General features: G+C 40.6%; 2 protein-coding genes across 2 annotated transcripts; one reads left to right on the forward strand and one right to left on the reverse strand.

The window, feature by feature from the left end:
• Positions 1-4,690: 4,690 nt before the first annotated feature.
• On the forward strand, positions 4,691-18,451 carry LOC106650633 (vitamin K-dependent gamma-carboxylase). The gene is made up of 9 exons (XM_023460757.1): positions 4,691-4,853; positions 4,918-5,245; positions 5,891-6,225; positions 12,236-12,600; positions 12,710-12,928; positions 13,834-13,881; positions 16,612-16,790; positions 17,411-17,857; positions 18,292-18,451. Exons 1-9 carry the CDS (start codon positions 4,691-4,693, stop codon positions 18,449-18,451), a joined length of 2,244 nt encoding a protein of 747 aa, XP_023316525.1.
• On the reverse strand, positions 9,702-11,658 carry LOC111694057 (gastrula zinc finger protein XlCGF57.1-like). Its single transcript, XM_023460745.1, has 3 exons — positions 11,575-11,658; positions 11,385-11,499; positions 9,702-11,303 (listed from the first exon to the last, which is right to left on the reverse strand). Exons 1-3 carry the CDS (start codon positions 11,607-11,609, stop codon positions 9,909-9,911), a joined length of 1,545 nt encoding a protein of 514 aa, XP_023316513.1. The 5' UTR covers positions 11,610-11,658; the 3' UTR covers positions 9,702-9,908.
• Positions 18,452-18,688: the final 237 nt, after the last annotated feature.

Consider the following 18,688-nt stretch of genomic DNA (forward strand, 5'->3'; position numbering starts at 1 on the left):
GCCATGCAGCGGCGATGCTTCGTCGCTCGTTCGTGTCTACTACTCCTCGATACATCGCTCGCGCGCGGTACACAGACGAGATAGATGATTTCTGTTTTATACGCGTATGATCGATGGGCCCTGTCGGCGCTCGACTCGACACTCGCTGTATTATATATATACTTGGCAAATATGACTTACGAATTTTGCGCGATACATATACTGTCATTGTTGTGATATGGTCAGGAGAGCGATCGAACAACCCCGTACCGTACGTATAGGTTTATGAATTTCGACATTGACTTTTTTTTTCGACGCGATTATACCCGCGGGCATATATGCGTGTGTGTGTGTGCGTGGACTGCGACTAGAGTTACTATATTTGCCACTGCTACTATACTCGACTGCGAGTATACGACGAACCGAGTCTATGAAAGGGTGAGTAATGTACATGGTAGTGTTTTTTTTTCTCCTTCATTCGATCGGGTTGGGATCTAGACGCAGCGGTAACAAGTGTTTATTATGTTCGAGCTTATAGGCAGCGGCAGCAGTTCTTTATGTACGCTCGGACCTCGTTTCACGCCGTGGTTTTCACGCTAATTTTCAATTTTTACCAGGGGGCAGCGATGTTTGAATTTATAAAATTATATACGATTGTCGAATTCGTATAATATATATAACGTTCATGGTAAACGGTTCGTGGTAGAGACGGTTTATTCAAATGTACAGACGGTAAAAAACGCGTCGATCATCCTAATTTGCAATCGAGCCTCGTAAATACATCAAGAAAATCAGTAATCCACGTCGGATACCCTCGATATGTCTTCGATCCAAAAACATCAAGCCGCTGCACACACGTTAATGATGAAAAAAATATTCAAACCATAAATATGCACATGCAAAAAAAAAGTACGATATCATAAACTATATCGCATACGCGTATACGTCCACCGATCAAAAGGTGCAAGTACATAACTCGCGCAAAAATCGCGTCGCGTACATTGCATTACGCGTACGTATATCACGCGGCCACGCGTACGATCGTTATAGGTATACATCGTAAAGTACGAGAAGGAAAAAAAATAGTTTATATATACACACACACAGGGTCGAGGTCCTTCATCGTTGGCTTCGACTATATATGTGCCTGTATAAATAAGGCAAAAGAGTCTTTACACAGCATCTATGCTGCTGCTGCCAGTGCACGCGCGCGCGCGCGATGATGTATGGGTCCGCCGGCGCGGGGGGTTGGTTAAAGGGTTCCATTGTACTTTACTCCTCACTCTGCACCCCTTTTTTTTCGCTCTCTCTCTCTCTTATTCTCCGCTTCGACTCTTGCCCGAAGGGGTGTGTGCGCGGCGCGCACCAGTCTAGCCTGTATATATAATATCGAACTCGCGCGCACGGCCCGTACTACAGTCGCACTTTTTATTATATATATTATATATATACTGTTAATTTTATGCCTGACTTTTTTTTCGCTAGCCGGTCGGTCGATGTGTGTGTGTATATATAGTCGGCTAGAAAAACGAGTGCCAGTTATAGAAGAGCCGATGATAGTCCTTTCTAGGCACCTTTTTACGTCTCTCTTTCTGTAGTTGTATACATTTTTTTCGACGATATCTGGTAGAAATTCGACGATTTTACACACTTTCGCATGGCATCGGATTCGTGACGCGGGGATAGGGTTAATAATATCGATGACGAATAATACCTGCCGCGCACCCGAGTGAATTGGAAACTCGCGAGGATTTATCGCGCGTCTATGATGCAGCTGCTTACAGTGCACCCGATCGCGCGAGAGTACATTACATAAAAGGCGCGATTTCGTATAAACGTGTGAAAAAATGAGAAAAGCCGAAGTACTCGAATGGATTTATACGTTCGAACGCGAGTTGGAGTAATAGAGAGAGTGTGTGTGTGGATAAAGTTTCAGAGGGAGCGCGAAAAGGATTCGATTTCAGTAGCGCGGCCGATTTCAATTCGAGTCGTCGTTGATATTATATGAAAGCTCGATATTACTTTTCTTAGTCGGCGTTAGAAAAACGTGGATTGACTCGCTTTAATAAAATTTATATTGCATTACTGACAGAAATGTTCAATATTAAGGGGATAAACTCGTATTTCGAGCTGAATTGTAAGAGTAGCCACGGAAAATCGAGATAGTTGAAAAACATTTTTCATAATTGTAAAATATTTTCATAATGCACCTAATTGGCCAGAAAAAACTCTTTCTAAATAAGAATTTTACAAATTTTTTATTAAAACTTTTTATCATGATTGGCCACTCGATTTCGACGCAAGTTCTTCATCTGCGGGGTCTCAAAATTTTCAAAAAAGTTACATTTAAGTGAAGAAGAATTTGGAAACTATTTTTTGTTTCTCTTGCAACTGCTTGAGTATGGCATTTAACGTTCATAAAATAGTGGTTTCCTTAAAATTGTCTATTTTTAAATTTTAGCTCGAAACGTGATAACAAGTTTATCCTTTTTAATGATTAACTTGTGGATAAAATATATTGACATTAATTAGTTTGTTTCTGTCGATTTTTAAAATTCATTTAATTCACACAGTTTGTATGTACACTGGGTTCACATCGATTCTGTCCAGTGTAACGCCGGAACACGTTCCACTACTGTATTGGACCAAACAGAATCTATGTTAACCCAGTGTACCAGTTTATCAACTACTGCAAATCTATAATAACGCTTTAAGCCTTCACCGCTAGATGGCGAGTACCTTAATTTGTAAATCTACAAGTGAAAACGTAAAATATAACTATATATAAGTTAAAGTACTGAGATCGAATTTTAGTGAAAAAGGTTCATTGATTTCAAATATAAGAATTAAATTTCTTTAATCTTTAATAATTAGGAAAAATATATTCTCCCGATCTACGACTTTTCACTCCCACATCACTCGTTTACTCGCGAGTACAAAACAGCATCATCGAGGATGTATACGCTCAGGACCGTGAAGAAGGTCAAACTCGAGAACGCATATAATACCTATAAATATAAGCCGACTGCATTATTACGTATCCACAGTAAAGTACAGTGTGCGTGTGTGTGTAAAGGGGCCAAAGCGTGAAATCGGACACCGACTGCTGCGTGTCATCCCGCTTCAAAAACGCTGAAGCATCTATCTATCTTCCGTCGGGCGTGTAAATGCGTTGCGATCGGAGCCGAAAATAGAGAGAGAGAGAGACAAGAAAAAAATCATGACCTTTGTATAACGTCAAATCCCTTTTACTCCTATCTGTGTATAGTGCCTCGGATGTGTATGCAAATACGATCGGACACGGTTTGTAAAACCGTATATATATACGAGTCTTTGGCCATGCGGCATATCGCGGCCAAACACAATGAGTAATAATAAACCGTGATAAATAGCCGAGTAAATAGAGTCTGCGTAAGGCTCGACGAGCGACGGGGGCTACGTATAAACACACGCATCTACATAGCTCGTTTATATATTATATATATCCAGGTGCTTTCACGCATTATAATCTTGGATAAACAGGCCCCGGCGTACAGAGAGAGAGCAAATAATTCAACGTGCCGGAGATGCGACGCACATCCCTTTTTTTTTTTTACTTCTTCGGTCGAGTCCACCCTTCGGGCCAAAGGGTCAACTATAACTTATTTCCCTTTTCTTTCGTTCTTATATTATATTCTCGTATTTGATCAAGAGGTATTCGAATATATTACGGTCATTGCTCGTATGTGTGTTTGTCCAAGAGCTACGATAATTGATTGCGACTGACGCGATCAGCTCGACGTGCCGTGCCGACTACATTTTCGTTTTTTCTTTTACACCGATCGAGGGAGCGATCGAATATTGCGTTCCAGCTCGATTGGCCGAAATCACTCGAGTTTTATCACGCGAGCTGCCGATGCAAGTCGAGCGATCATAAAGTATAATATAAAAGTAAAAACGGAGAGACACGAAGAACAACGCGTCGCTATAATTTCATGAAAACCAATTTGGACATCATCCCCCATAGTCGCGCGCAATCTTTGACGCACTTTTGTACATAAAAACGACGCGGCGCGATTCCCGCTCCTGCGTCCATGCGTATTTATACACAAGACGTACAGTTGCCAACGAGGCAGTGATAAATGAATTACGCCGGGGATTTTCATGGGCTCTCTGTGTGTGTGCAAGTGCGGGTGAGCCGCCGTTATGTACCGTATTCTATCTGGACCTTATAGTACAGTATTCGGTGCAGTGCTTCGGAAATGATTGGAATTAATGTCGATCGTTGTCGCGCAGCACGGAGAGCTCGAGTCCCTCGAGAAATAGGAGACTACGTATAAGGCGAAGCTTAGTTGTAGTCAGTGCAGAATCGACTTTTGTTCGTAGCACTGCGTGCCTTGTCCGTGTACAAAGCGATCATCGAGGAAAATTCAAATGAGAGAGATTATTAGAGAGAGAATGCCATAATGTGCGCAGGAATATCGATCGCTGCGTTCACGGTCGATCGCGTATCGAGGTCATCGAGAGCGAGAGTACGCGTAGAGTCTCTCTGATATAATGAGCTTTTTATTATTATAAAATTAACGATGAATTAAAAAGATCCATCGTTGCTCGGGGTTACGAGTCGACGAGAGAAGGGTTTGGAGCGTCGACGATCGCGCGCTGTAGTCTGTGTAACTCGTTTCAGCCGTGAACGAGATACCTCGAGCGAGCTCCTCGTGCATAAGTAGGCATGGACAAGAGAAAAAATGTTGTGGATGTGTTCGCGAGTGCGAAAAGAAGCCTAGATCGAGCTCGCGAGCTGCTGGTCCCGTGGAAGAGCTTCGACGACGTCGTGCGCGACATGTATCGGCCGGTGGACTCGGCATGCCTCGGCGTCGTTCGAGCTCTCTTCGGTAAGAATATCGAATTTTTAATATTATCAATCAAATACATTATACGACGCGCAAACGTATACAGGCCTCTGCATGATGATCGACGTGGTCGAGGAGCGCGGCCTGTCCCGCTTCCCGGATAGATGGTCCGATCCCCGTACCTGTCGCTTCCCGCTGATTCACGGCTGGCGTCCGCCCGCCAATCCGGACGTCCTCTGCCTGGCCTGCTACGGCTCCATGTGGCTCGGCGCCCTCGGGCTCTGTCTGGGTCTGCGCTTCAGGCTGAGCTGCGGCCTCTACGTGCTGAGCTACTGGTACCTGCTGCTGCTTGACAAGAGCTTCTGGAACAATCACTCGTATCTCTTCGGCCTGACGGCTCTGCTGCTATGGGGCACGGGGGCTGACGGATACTTGCAAGTGTTTCCCTTTCTTTTTTTTTATTTTAAGGGGATACGTACACCTTGAAGTCCTTTTTATTTCATATTTAACCCTTTGAACAACATATTATCACCCCAACATACTGGAAATGTGTTTCTACATTTACAGGACTTGACTAAGAAAATTTTAAATTAGATTGTATGTCTATGTCAAGTTGAACCAATAACCTTTTGAGGTTCCTGAAGGGCTATATTGGGTTGTCGCAACAATGCCATCAAAAGTCTCTGTGTGACTATAATTGTGAGAATATTTCAATAAAGTGAAGAAAATTTTTTAAAACATATTCGCTTTATGCGAATACTATGGTTCTAACTTATTCGATGATTTGGCTAGAGGTAGCGACCATAGAAATTGTTGCAACAAATAAATAGAGCCCTCCAGAAACTTCAAAAGGTTATGGATTCTACTTGAATGTTACGGTACATAATACAATTGAACTTTTCTTAATCAAGGGGACCTTTTCTAGGGGTGAAAATATTTTATCTTAAGAGTTAGTCAGAAGCCTAAATATTGACCAATCTCAATTTTAATTTTAGGTCTAATTTTTTTAAATAAGAATTTCAAGGTACATGTGTCCCTTAATTCGCGATCTATTCTTACATTCGGTACACATGTTACAGCTCGTTGAACCCGCGAAAATCGCCGCACGTCCCCGCATGGAACTACTCGGCGCTCAAGTTCCAGTACCTGGTGCTGTACTTCGTCGCCGGCCTGAAGAAGTCGGGCACCGAGTGGCTGGCCGGCTACGCCATGGCGAATCTGTCGCGTCACTGGCTCTTTCGGCCGGTGAGATGGTGCCTCGGCGCCGAGCGCACCGACCTCTACGTCGTGCACTGGCTGACCTTCGGCTTCGATCTGAGCGTCGGCCTGCTGATGCTGCACGACGCCACCCGACTGCCGGCCATGCTCGCCTGCGTCCTGTTTCACGCCATGAATTCGCGATTGTTCAGCATAGGTTCGAATGATATTATATATTTTTAAAATCGAGGAGAGAATTACGCAAAGTCGTGTTGCTCGCGCGGTGGTTGGTGGTCACAGAAGTGCGATGGGAAAATGTGCGCCGTAAATCGTAGGATTTTTTTCTTTAGGAAGTTTATTGCTTTTCTTAAAACTTTTTGAATTTTTTTTTAAGTAGTTCGATTGAAAAACATGGGAGTATTCCATCATATAATAATAATTATTTTTTACAAAATTGAATATTTTATACATTTATTTGATCATAATGCCTGAATGAAGCTCCATATTAATGACGGTTTTGAGCCTAATCATTTGTCTCAATGTTTTTTCGTTGTGTATTGTTAGTTGTCTTTTTAAAATATTTTGCGGACATTTTTTTTTGCATTCATCTGATGCATGGGTTAGCCAATATGCACAATTTGACGTGTTTATTCAGATAACCCTTTAATGCAAATGACTCTCCACATAATTATTCATAGGCGTGAATATTATTACCGTGCGAAGCTTCGACATGTTTCTTGAGAGTCCTTTTTAGCGCAAACGTTTTACCGCATGTATTACATGTGTGAGTTATTTTATTATGGATTGAATCTACGTGGATTTTCAGTACATCCTTTCGTGAAAATGTCTTGCCGCCCGTATTACATGGGTGAGTGATCTTATTTAAATGCATTGAATTCATGTGCATTTTTAGATTACTCTTATATGTGAATGTCTTTCCACATATTTTGCATGTAGACTCCATACCTTTATGCATTGCGTTGATGTGAATGTTGAGATCTCTTTTTTGTGCGAATGTCTTTTCACATACACCACACGCATGTCTAACACCATTATGTACTGAATCGATGTGAATCTTGAGTTTAGCCTTCGTTTGAAATTTCTTTCCGCATATTTCGCAAGTAGGTGCCATACCTTTATGCATCACATCGATGTGAATTTTGAGCTTTCTTTTTTGTGTGAATGTCTTTCCACATACAACACACGTATGTTTAACACCATTATGTCCCTCGATATGCCTCTTGAGATCTCCTTTTTGTGTGAATGTTTTTCCACATACACCACAATCATGTTTAACACCATTATGAACTGAATCGATATGCCTCTTGAGATCTCCTTTTTGCGTGAATGTCTTTTCACATATATCGCATTTAGGTGCCATACCATTATGTATCGCATCGATGTGGATTTTGAGAGTACCTTTTTGTGTGAATGTCTTTTCACATATACCGCACGCATGTTTAACACCATTATGAGCTGCATTGATGTGAATTTTGAGATGTCCTTTTTGTGTGAATGTCTTTTCACATACACTACACGAATGTTTAATACCATTATGCACTGAATTTATGTGAAGCTTGAGTTTAGACTTCGTTTGAAATTTCTTTCCGCATATTTCGCAAGTAGGTGCCATACCATCATGCATCGCGTTGATATGAATTTTGAGATCACCTTTTTGTGTGAATGACTTTCCACACACACCACACGCATGCTTAACACCATTATGTACTCCATCGATGTGAATCTTAAGATTTTCTTTTCGTGAAAATTTTTTACCGCATATATTACATGGATATTTGGTACGATTGCGTGCCTTATCAGTTTGGGTTTCGCATAGACTTTTTTGAGCAAATGTTTTTTTATTTGCATCAAATGCATCACTGAGTTCACCATCCAAATTCAATTCTTCTTTTATTTCATCGACAATTTCTTGTTTAATTTTTTTTGGACTTTGATAATCGTGATTATTTTTCATATACTGCAAATTATCTGGATAATCGTTCTCGATTTTCTTAACTACTAATAAGTCAATGCCGAGCTTCTCGTCCTTACATTGGAATTCTATTTCCAAATCGTCATTAGGTCCAGAATTTTCATCATATTCTCTAAGTCCATGAATCTGGAAATGATATTAGTAAAAATACTCGATAAAAATATTGACTAAACAGTCCCACATCAACACTTACTAAATTTTCTCGACATAAACTCGAGAATTCGTCGGTTTTAGCATCGCGTGCATTGTCAATTATCATATAATCTTCATTTTCAATTGGGGAAACATCATTTGGTTCCTCCTTCACTCTGCAATATTCCCGATAATATAAAGTATTATGCCATTTTTTTTTTAATTTCATTCTTCAGAAAATAAAAATTACCTGACATCAGAGTTATATACATCACTGAAGTCCATGTTTATCACTCGGAACTTGATCAACGACTAATTGTTCCGTAATGATGTTACACATCAAACTAAGTAACATAAATGTAACAGTATTTACAAATCTTGAAATGAAAGTTTAAGAAAAATTATGTCAACAGAGACACTCTAAACTGACTATTTATTATTGGAGAAATTATACTACTGATCTCCGGCATAGTAAACAATTAGCAATTTTATTTGGATTGTATTTTATTACAAAGAAATTATAAATAAAAAAAAGTAATAATAACACTTCATGAATCGAGCTTATGATGTGTCCTAGTACAGTGAATGCACTAAGAGTTGTTAGAAATTGTCGTCGTTTATGTCTGAATCACGAGCGAAATGTATATCGTTTTGACGCGGGCAATCATCTTAGATGTACCGAGAACACCTAAAAATGCGCGAGTTGACGAAACTATAGCGAAGCGTAGCGTGACTATGTTTACCTGTGTCAAGGGCGAGTTAAATAAATCAGCCTATTTTTTATATAGATCTCGAGCAATTTTTCAATTTTTCCATTTATCAAAGTTTTTAATATGTTTAATTAATTTTGATCAATTTCTCATTTAATGAACGATTATGTCCGGACGGCATCGATATCAAACTTCGATAACGTAAATGACGTATGCAATCCAAGCTCCGGAACTATTAATTCTTTTTGTTTTCCGAGCTGAAGATTTAGTAATATTGAAAAATAATTTTCCCTTAGTTTTTCCATTTTCCGCACATACGATCGCATTTTTCTGAATGATCAGTAGGCGCGAAGGTTTGCGCGCTTCCATCCACCCTCGCTCGAGTTCGAGCTTCCCTATCATATTGTCACGCCGTCAAATGTTGCATTAGCCATAATTACGTATGTATATATATACCTTCTCTTTGAGACGTATAGTACGTACAGATCGTCGCTACCGATGTTTTAATAATAATCAATATCACGCCGTTATATAATATAAGTCGGTGCTCACTAGGGGTGGACGCAGCTTTTTGCTTTTTAGGCCAGAGTTAAGTATACAACAACAGGTAAGGTGTGCGTCTCTGTGTGTGCTTGAATGCTCCGCGTCATACTTTATTTATTATTAAAAAAAAGCTGGTGATTATGAATAATTAATTTGACATCTTATGCAAGAGACACCTTCTGCAAAAATTCTCATTTTAAGTGTGTGCTCAACAAAACCGCACAGATTGATAAAAATGATAGATAGATTGATTTAAATGAAACATCATGGTTTTTTTATAAAAAATTTATTGATTTTTTCATAACTGGATCGTTTAGTAAGCAGTGAGATGGAAAACATAGGAGTAATCCGAAATGTAATAGTAATTGTTTTTTTACAAAATTTCAATGTCCATTTAATACATTTATTAGGTAGTAATGCGTGAGTGATGCGCTATTTCGATGACAGTTTTACGGCTACTCATTTGTCTCGATGTTTTATCATTTTGCGCGGTATTGATAGGTACGATTTAGATCTTTTGCATTAATCTCGTGCTTGGGTGTTGCCCTCATGCTCACTTTTGATGTGTCTGTATAGATATTTCCTATGTTTAAATTTTTCTCCGCAGATAACGCATGCAATGTCTTCGTGCTGCGTTTTAATGTGAGTTTTAAGACGGTCCTTTTGAGTAAATGTCTTGCCGCAAGTATTATATGCGTAAGTTATCTTATTATGCATCAAATTCATGTGTTTTTTAAGATTACCCTTTCGTGAGAATGTCTTTCCGCACACTTCGCAAGTTGGTGCCATACCTTTATGCATCGCATCGATGTGTTTCTTAAGATTATCTTTCAGCGAAAATATTTTGCCACATGTATCACATGCGTGAGTTATCTTATTATGCATCGCATCGATGTGAATTTTGAGATCTCCTTTTTGTGTGTATGTTTTTCCACACACTCCACACGCATGTTTAACACCATTATGAACTGTATCGATGTGAAGCTTCAGTGAAGTCTCAGTTGCGAATTTCTTTTCGCATATTTCACAAGTAGGTGCCATACCTTTATGCATCGCATCGATGTGTTTCTTAAGATTATCTTTCAGCGTAAATATTTTGCCACATGTATCACATGCGTGAGTTATCTTATTATGCACTGCATCCATGTGGAGTTTGAGTTTAGTCTTAGTTGAGAATTTCTTTCCGCATATTTCGCAAGTAGGTGCCATACCTTTATGCATCGCGTTGATGTGAATGTTGAGATCTCTTTTTTGTGCGAATGTCTTTTCACATACACCACACGCATGTCTAACACCATTATGTACTGAATCGATGTGAATCTTGAGTTTAGCCTTCGTTTGAAATTTCTTTCCGCATATTTCGCATGTTGGTGCCATACCATTATGCATCGCAGCGATGTGACTTTTGAGCTTTCCTTTTTGAGTGAATGTCTTTCCACATACACCACAATCATGTTTAACACCATTATGTACTGAATCGATGTGAATTTTGAGAGTGTATTTTAGTGTGAATGTTTTTCGACATGTAACGCACGTATGCTTGACACCATTATGAACTGCATCGATGTGGATCTTGAGACTACCTTTTCGTGTAAATTTTGTACCGCATACATTACATGGATATTTGGTACGATTGCGTGCCTTATCAGTTTGGGTTTCGCATAAACTTTTTTGAGCAAATGTTTTTTCATTTGCATCAAATGCATCACTTAGTTCACCATCCGAATTCAATTCTTCTTTTATTTCGTCCTCAATTTCTTTTTTAATTTTCTTTTGGGTTTGATTATTGTAACTATTTTCCATATGCTGCAAATGATCTGGATAATCGTCCTCGATTTTCTTGACTACTAATAAGTTAATGCCGAGCTTCTCGTCCTTACATTCGAATTCTACTTTGACATCGTCAGGGCCACGAGTCTAGAAAACAATTTGAATTCAAGATTAGGGAAAATCGTTGTTGAAAATGTCAGCTACAAGCAGTGCTATTTGAACACTTACAAAATTTTCTAGACATCGCAAGGATTGATCATCAGTGTTAGCATCGTGTGCATTGTCAATTATCTGATAATCATCATTTTCAATAGGGGCAAAATCATTTGGTTCCTCCTTCACTCTGCAAAATTTCCAATAGTACAAAGGGTTGGGCCATTTTTTTTTTAAATTTCATTCGCCAGTAAATAAAAATTACCTGACATCAGAGTTATATACATCACTGAAGTCCATGTTTATCACTTGGAACTTGATCAACGACTAATTGTTCCGTAATGATGTTACACATCGAGCTAGGTAACATAAGTGTAATAATATTTACAAATCGTGAAATGAAAGTTTGACAAAATTTATGTCAACAGAGACACTCTAAACTTACTATTTATTATTGGTAAAATCATACTACTGATCTCCGGTGTAATAAACAATTAGCAAATTTCTGTAAATTATAATTTATTCAATAAAGTTAAAAATAAAAAAGACGAACGATTTGACGGTACGAGATGAAGACCTCGTAATAATAATAATCAAATGAACGTTCGTAATGGTAAGACGTATTGACGTACGAGCGACGCAGCCGCAACTTGCGTGCATATATATCTTACGCAAGTGGCTCCTTTCATCGCCTCGTGCGTGCACCGACTCGACTCCTTCCTTCCTTCCTTCCGTTTTTAGCCGCTCGCGTGTATGCGCGAGCGTAACAAACTACATTCATGTACGTATAAAGGCACACGAGTTAAAAAATGAGAACGAAACGCGCATAGAGGAGAGAAAGAGAGCGAAGAAGAAAAAAAAATTACGAAATCCTTCGTTGTGTATCCGTGGCATGCAATACACGCATAAACGAAACGCATTTGCAGGAATGTTTCCTTACGTGTGTCTGGCCACAATGCCGCTCTTTTGTCGTCGCTACGACTGGCCCCGGAAGCTCTTCCAGCGTAAAGGCGGGCCTCGCTTATATTCGCCGACGACGACGACGACTGCATCCGCGGAACCGATGATGCGTTACGCAGACCGAGGCGATGACAACAACAGTAGTAAGAGCGGAAAAAAGGATTTGCCGCTGGTGCGGGATAACGACCGCATCGGGACAATGAGCCGAAGGAGAGAACGAAGGAAGAGGGCCGTAATGACAGTGAGCAAGAGTCAGCGGCTCGTCGTCGCTCTGCTGACGGCCCACGTGGCCCTGCAGCTGTTCCTGCCCTACTCGCACTTTGTCACCAAGGTATATACGGATTAGTACGATGCTACAACTACCGCTATTTTTCGCGAAATTTTTCTCATATACCTGCGAGATAAAATTGACGAAAAACAATCGATATTAATAATCGCAGGGCTACAACAATTGGGTGTCGGGCATGTACGGCTACTCCTGGGACATGATGGTGCACGCCTGGGACGTCGCGCACGTCGTGGTGCGGGTGCGCGACAACGAGCGAGACCAGGACCATTACCTCGATCCGGGCATCTGGACGCTCAACGATCGCTGGGCCAGGCACCCCGACATGGTCAGGCAGTACGCCCACTGCGTCAAGGTATATGTTGTAAATTGCGTGCCGGAGAAGCAAAAATCTAGAAAGCCTTAGAGGCTGATACTTGTGTGCTCGGAGGCTTGATTTTTTTGCTTCGTAGGTGCGAGCAACCGCGTGGAAAGAATGCTGTGGTAAAATTATGAGAAAAAAAGTATGGCAAAATTATTAATTTAGCTCGTTTGCCATAGTTTTCCCATAATTTGAAGATTACCTATAAAAATAAAAATAAATATATAAAAATAAATATAAATATTACTTTAATTCGTAAGATGAAAGGTTATTAAATCAAAATTCTGAAACTAAGTCAGTAGATTTCAAACGAATAGCTGAAGTACCAGTTTGAATTTTATATTTGTAACGTTAAAATATTTGAAATTGGCTCTGAAACTGAAAATATTCAAAAAGTGTGATGTACGATAACTATATAAATAATAGTTTTATTAAATAAGTTATATTGAAAGTTCCTAAATCAAAGTTTTTAAACTTTTTGGATAAAAAGTAATTTAATTTTATTCATTCTACTACTTATTTCATATTTACGGGCTAACAGGGGGCTTAATTATTTATCATTTTTCAATTACAGTACTAGGCTATAAAAGTGAAAAAAAAATGTTTTTTTTTTTATTACACAAATGATGACCCTTTTCAATAGCCTATTTTAAAGTATTTTTTTCAGTTAGATACTTAGAAACAGTTAAGTACATTAATAGTAGGGCTGTTAATATTCAACAAAAGCTTTAAACACGTCTAAGTTACCTGTCGTAGAAATCCAAGAGGGAGCATCCAGCTAAAGAAGGATATGGTCGCAACCAAAAGCTAGCCATAAGATGAACTGTAGCTACTCCTGTGTACAATTTTCTAGAATTAAGTATTCATTTTTTATCATTTTCCATAAATTAATTTCACTTTGCTATGTGTACAAGTAGCAACAGTTCATCTTATGGCTAGCTTTTGGTTGTGACCATGGCCAATTGGTTATCGAACAAAATGAAACGCTTGCTCTTGGTTTTGTACGACAGGTAGCTTAGACGTATTTAAAGCCTTTGTTGAGTATTAACAGCCCCACTATTGATGTACTTAACTGTTTCTAAGTATCTAACTTGACAAAATACTTTCAAATAGGCTATTGAAAAAGGTTATTATATTTGTCATTGAAAAAAAATTTTTGTTTTATTTTTACAGCCTAATACTGTAATTGAAAAATGATGAATAATTAAGCCCCCTGTTAGCTCTAAAACGGTAATTTGGTACTATTTCGTAAATAATTTTTATAAGACTAAATTGTATTTTTAAATCGTTTACACGGCACACCATGAGCCCAATAAAATATCCATCTATGCATCTATCTCTTGTCACAATAATTCGGCTATTGAAATTCCGCGCGCGAAGAAATTGGCGATAGTGCGGCTAGATGCGTTAATACCGTTACGATCTCTGCCGCCACCGCCACCCCTTGAGTCAATACGGCTTTGAAATACAATTTGTACTAATTTATTATATATTAGTTTTATGCATTTAATTTAATTTTGTATTTCATATTTCGTACTCATAAGTACTCGCGCATGCACTCGCGCACAGGCGCATTAAACGTGCGAGTTATTTTTGATTTTTTTTTAGTGAGACATACGGCATACTAATTCGTGTTTACTGTCGCTTAGTCTATAAGGCAGTGTCATACCGTTCAGACCACGTGTTCAGAAAACCAGGCGTTCAACGACTTTCAGTATTGTCCAGTGATCGGCGTTAATACAATCCATTTTCACTATCTCGAAAGTTATTTTATCAACTGATTATTGTAAAATGGAAAGTTTACTCGGAGGTTCGACGAGGGAAGTGAAATTCAAAGAATCGAGAAGAGAAACACAGGATATCGAGGATCGACACGAAAGATTTTGTAAGGTTATTCAACACGTGTATAGATCTTTTAAATCTTCCGAACGAAAAATGAATTTTGAAAATATGGCAGACCACGTGAGAAATGGAAGAGAATTCCCAAGCGTGAGTAATTTTTTCAAATTCGCGCTGCAACGGAAGAAACTCGAGGCCGTGATGTTTCTTCAAGAGCACCTGCTTCTAAACATCCACGAGGTCAGGTTCGACGATGGTCGATCCGCGCTTCATTACTTGGCCTCGCTCGAATTATCCTCCAAAAATCATAAAATCGGCGCGCTCGACAAGAACCTCATCGATTACTTTTTGAAAAATTCAACCAAAAACCAGGGTGACGATCGCGGCTACACTTACCTACACGCGGCCTGCATGACCGGAAATTACACGGCGGTCGAGCGATTCATCGGCCAAGGAGTAGACGTCGATCTCGACACGTACGCGCGCTCGCCGCTGTACCTCGCCGTTCGTTACAGACGCGAGGAAATCGTAAAGTTTTTATTGGAGCACGGAGCCGACCCGAATCGAGTGGACAAGAATGACGAGTCGACGCCTCTTCACGCACTCGCGCGATTGAGGATATGTGAGTGTTCCGATCGACGGGAACACGGCGACGAAGAAAAAGCAGTCGACGCTATAATCCGGTTACTGATTTCGAAAGGAGCGATCGTGGACGCGCGCAATCTTAGAGAATACACACCTCTGGATATGGCCGTGTCCTGTTTAGATTTTGACCTCGCGAGATCGCTGTTGACGCACGGCGCGAGTCTGGGCGATTTGAAGCGAGAAATGGTGCAGAACGTGAGGTACGATTCCAACCCTCGACACATCGTCGAGACAATGGCGTCGATGCAGTCGCATGATTACGCATTGGACACCTACACTAGATTTTGCATCTTGAAATTTTGGCTGAAAGTTCGCGAGGACGATGTAACTTTCATCGAGAGCATCCCTTCTGGCATTATAATTCACCTACTCGTTCAAGAAAACAGTGGCTTCTTCGTGAAACGAGAAACTTTGGATTACTTGAATCGACATCGGTTTCTATTAAGAAAATCACCGGACTCAGTTCGTCGGTGGATAGAAAGAAAATTGGAACACGATATTGCCACGATGAAAAATATTACGATGTACAAAGACATCTCGCTGTATCAAATTTGCCAAATGAGCTATAAGAAGGGCTCTCTGATTTTGAAAAAAGTTAAGAATCGGCCTCTACCGAAACTGCACGATTTAAAGATTTTGAGCCCAATTGTGAAAAGACACCTCGCTCACATTTTGATGAGGACGCAATTCATAAAACTCGTAGCCGATCTGTTCATGACGGAACATTGTAAAACTAATTTGCCGTACGATGTCGGCTTGAATTTGGCGGAATACATGGACGATGATGAACTGTACCGTCTGTGCGAGCAGACTAATGAAGAACACATATAGAATGATACTTGTTTGCTAAGGAAGCGAAATGGTATTATTTTTTAAAGACATTAACATTTAATTTACGTGAAATATTTTTTAGAATAATAATATTATGTAAATATGCTCTCGATGTGACAAGTTTTGTGTAACTTAGCCATAAGCATATATTTTTTTAAATAAAACAAAATCAAAAGCTAAATACCTGAAATTCTTTAATTCTTATACGTATGAAACAATTACTATATTTTTTACACAAAATAATGATCTCAACAGTCCATCACCACCCGTTGTACAATAGCCCATATAATATAAACAATATAATATCGGTCACAAAGCCTTGCAACATTACTTTTCTTTCCCTCGCTGCCCAAATAATTCTCAAGGAAAATTTGGAAAAGTCACCGATGATTGGACTGTCGTCGAACATCAGCATCTACGTGGACGTCTGGTGCTCGCTGAACGGCCGATTCCAGCAGAGGCTGTTCGATCCGCGGGTCGATCTGTTGACGGTCGATTGGCACCCCCTCAGACCGGCCTCTTACCTGATGCCGTTGCTCGAGCAGTTCACGGCTTACAGGTACATCGATATATAGAATTCATATAAAATTTCTCAGGACGATAAAATTTTTCTCATCGCCCATGAGAAACGCGCATATATATACGTATATAATATAAATAGAGACGCATTTCCGCGACGCGACGTCGTGTCACTTTCATATATGAATACGTTCGGAGGTGTGCGCGATACAATGCAGACGGCCGAGTGAGGGTCATCCACGAGTGTATCATACATATAATAACCCAGGCGATCGTACTCGAATATAAACGCCACACGATTCTCCTCTTACGCGCAGAGTCCATCGTCTTTCCCATGCGCCTAGTGATTGCGTAGTTTTTGTGTTAAGTGCCGTATTGAATAGCTATGTGTGTTGTAACACGCGGCGCGATAGAAAGAGAGAGAGAGAGGAACTTTCCAAGGCCGAGGGTGCACACAAGCGTATTTCTATAAGAAAGCAGTGGCTTCTGCGTCGCTTTGAAAAGGGCCCCGCAACCTTATCCGCGCCACAACCTTATAATATACCTATTATAAAGTAGTATGCACGCCTCGAGCGTATGATTCTCATCGACCGATTAATCGTGTACAGCTTATAAACACACGTGCGTTGATCTCTTTTTTTTTTTGACTATCGTCCGCAGACCGGAGCTCGACAGGATCGAGCGCGAGACCCTGGCCTGGTCCGAAAGTAGCGACGTCCTCTTCGTGGCCGACTATCCGGGCCTGAGCCTCGAGCAGTATCTCGGCCGCGAGCTCGACAACGTGACCCTTCGTCTAATCGACGGCAAGATAGCCGTTGAACAAGCAGAAGAAGAAGACGAAGAAGACGAAGAAGAAGAAGAAGGAGGAGGAGAGGTAGGATGCAAAAGCAGCGGTGGCGAGCTTAGGACAATTGTACTCGATGCAAGAGCTGCTGCTGCTACTACGCTGAGCCTGCGCACCGGAAGGTATCACAAAGTCCGCACGCTGGGCCGGCATCCGGCCTGCTACGCGTACACCTTCGTCAACCGGACAATGGCCCAGAAGCAGCTGGCGGCGGCGGCGTCGTCGTCGTTGCACCACCACCACCAACAACACCAGAGGAGGAGGCCAGTATAATTCTCCTTTTTATCCCGCGCTTCGCTATTATACACGCGTGTATATAACTTACATAAGCAAATGCTTCCGTTTTCTTTTATCTGTACGTGTGTGTGTGTACTCTTTTTCGCGGTTTTCCTTCCACTTTATACAGTACTCGCGCGAGCGCGATTATAAGAGAGTAAAGTGAAAAAAAAAGGAAGGAAAAAAACAACGGCAACAACAGCGAGATGACTCGGTATCAAGAGTCGAGCCTATTACGCGTTTACGAAATGAATGATATACAGACACTCGAATGGAACAAGGATCATCGCGTATAGTTCTCTGGCGTAATAACGTCGGTTATTTACAATCTAGGCTCCGTCAACGAGAGCCGTCGTCATGCGTAATATGCCTCTGGGGCAGCTGCGAAAATTATATTTGCCGCGTTATGTGTGTGTTGCAGGCAAGAGCAAGCCGACGACCATTACTACTACTACAACTACTACTTTCGATTGGCCTCGTGGCTGGGCAGGAAAGCCGAGGCGTACGGCCGGTCTCTCGCCTATCTGGCCGGTGCATTCTCGAGGCTCGTCAACGAGCTGCTGCTGTCGCTCGTCGTTTAGTAGTCTTTAAGCTGAGCATCGCTGCACGGCACGCATAATTATTATTTAACGCACTGCACAATTGAATACATCGAATGTATAGCGCACTCCGAGCCGAATATTGTTATCGTAATATTATATTTTCGGTGATTTAAAATTTAATTGAATTTCGTTTGTTCGTCGAATAAAGTATATATTTCAAACTGCACACGCTACGATCGTTTCTCTTGGTTTCGACCCCCTGGACCGCACATCATC

The sequence above is a fragment of the Trichogramma pretiosum genome, unplaced genomic scaffold, assembly GCF_000599845.2.
Source record: "Trichogramma pretiosum strain Unisexual culture from Peru unplaced genomic scaffold, Tpre_2.0 scaffold38, whole genome shotgun sequence".
Taxonomy (NCBI): domain Eukaryota; kingdom Metazoa; phylum Arthropoda; class Insecta; order Hymenoptera; family Trichogrammatidae; genus Trichogramma; species Trichogramma pretiosum.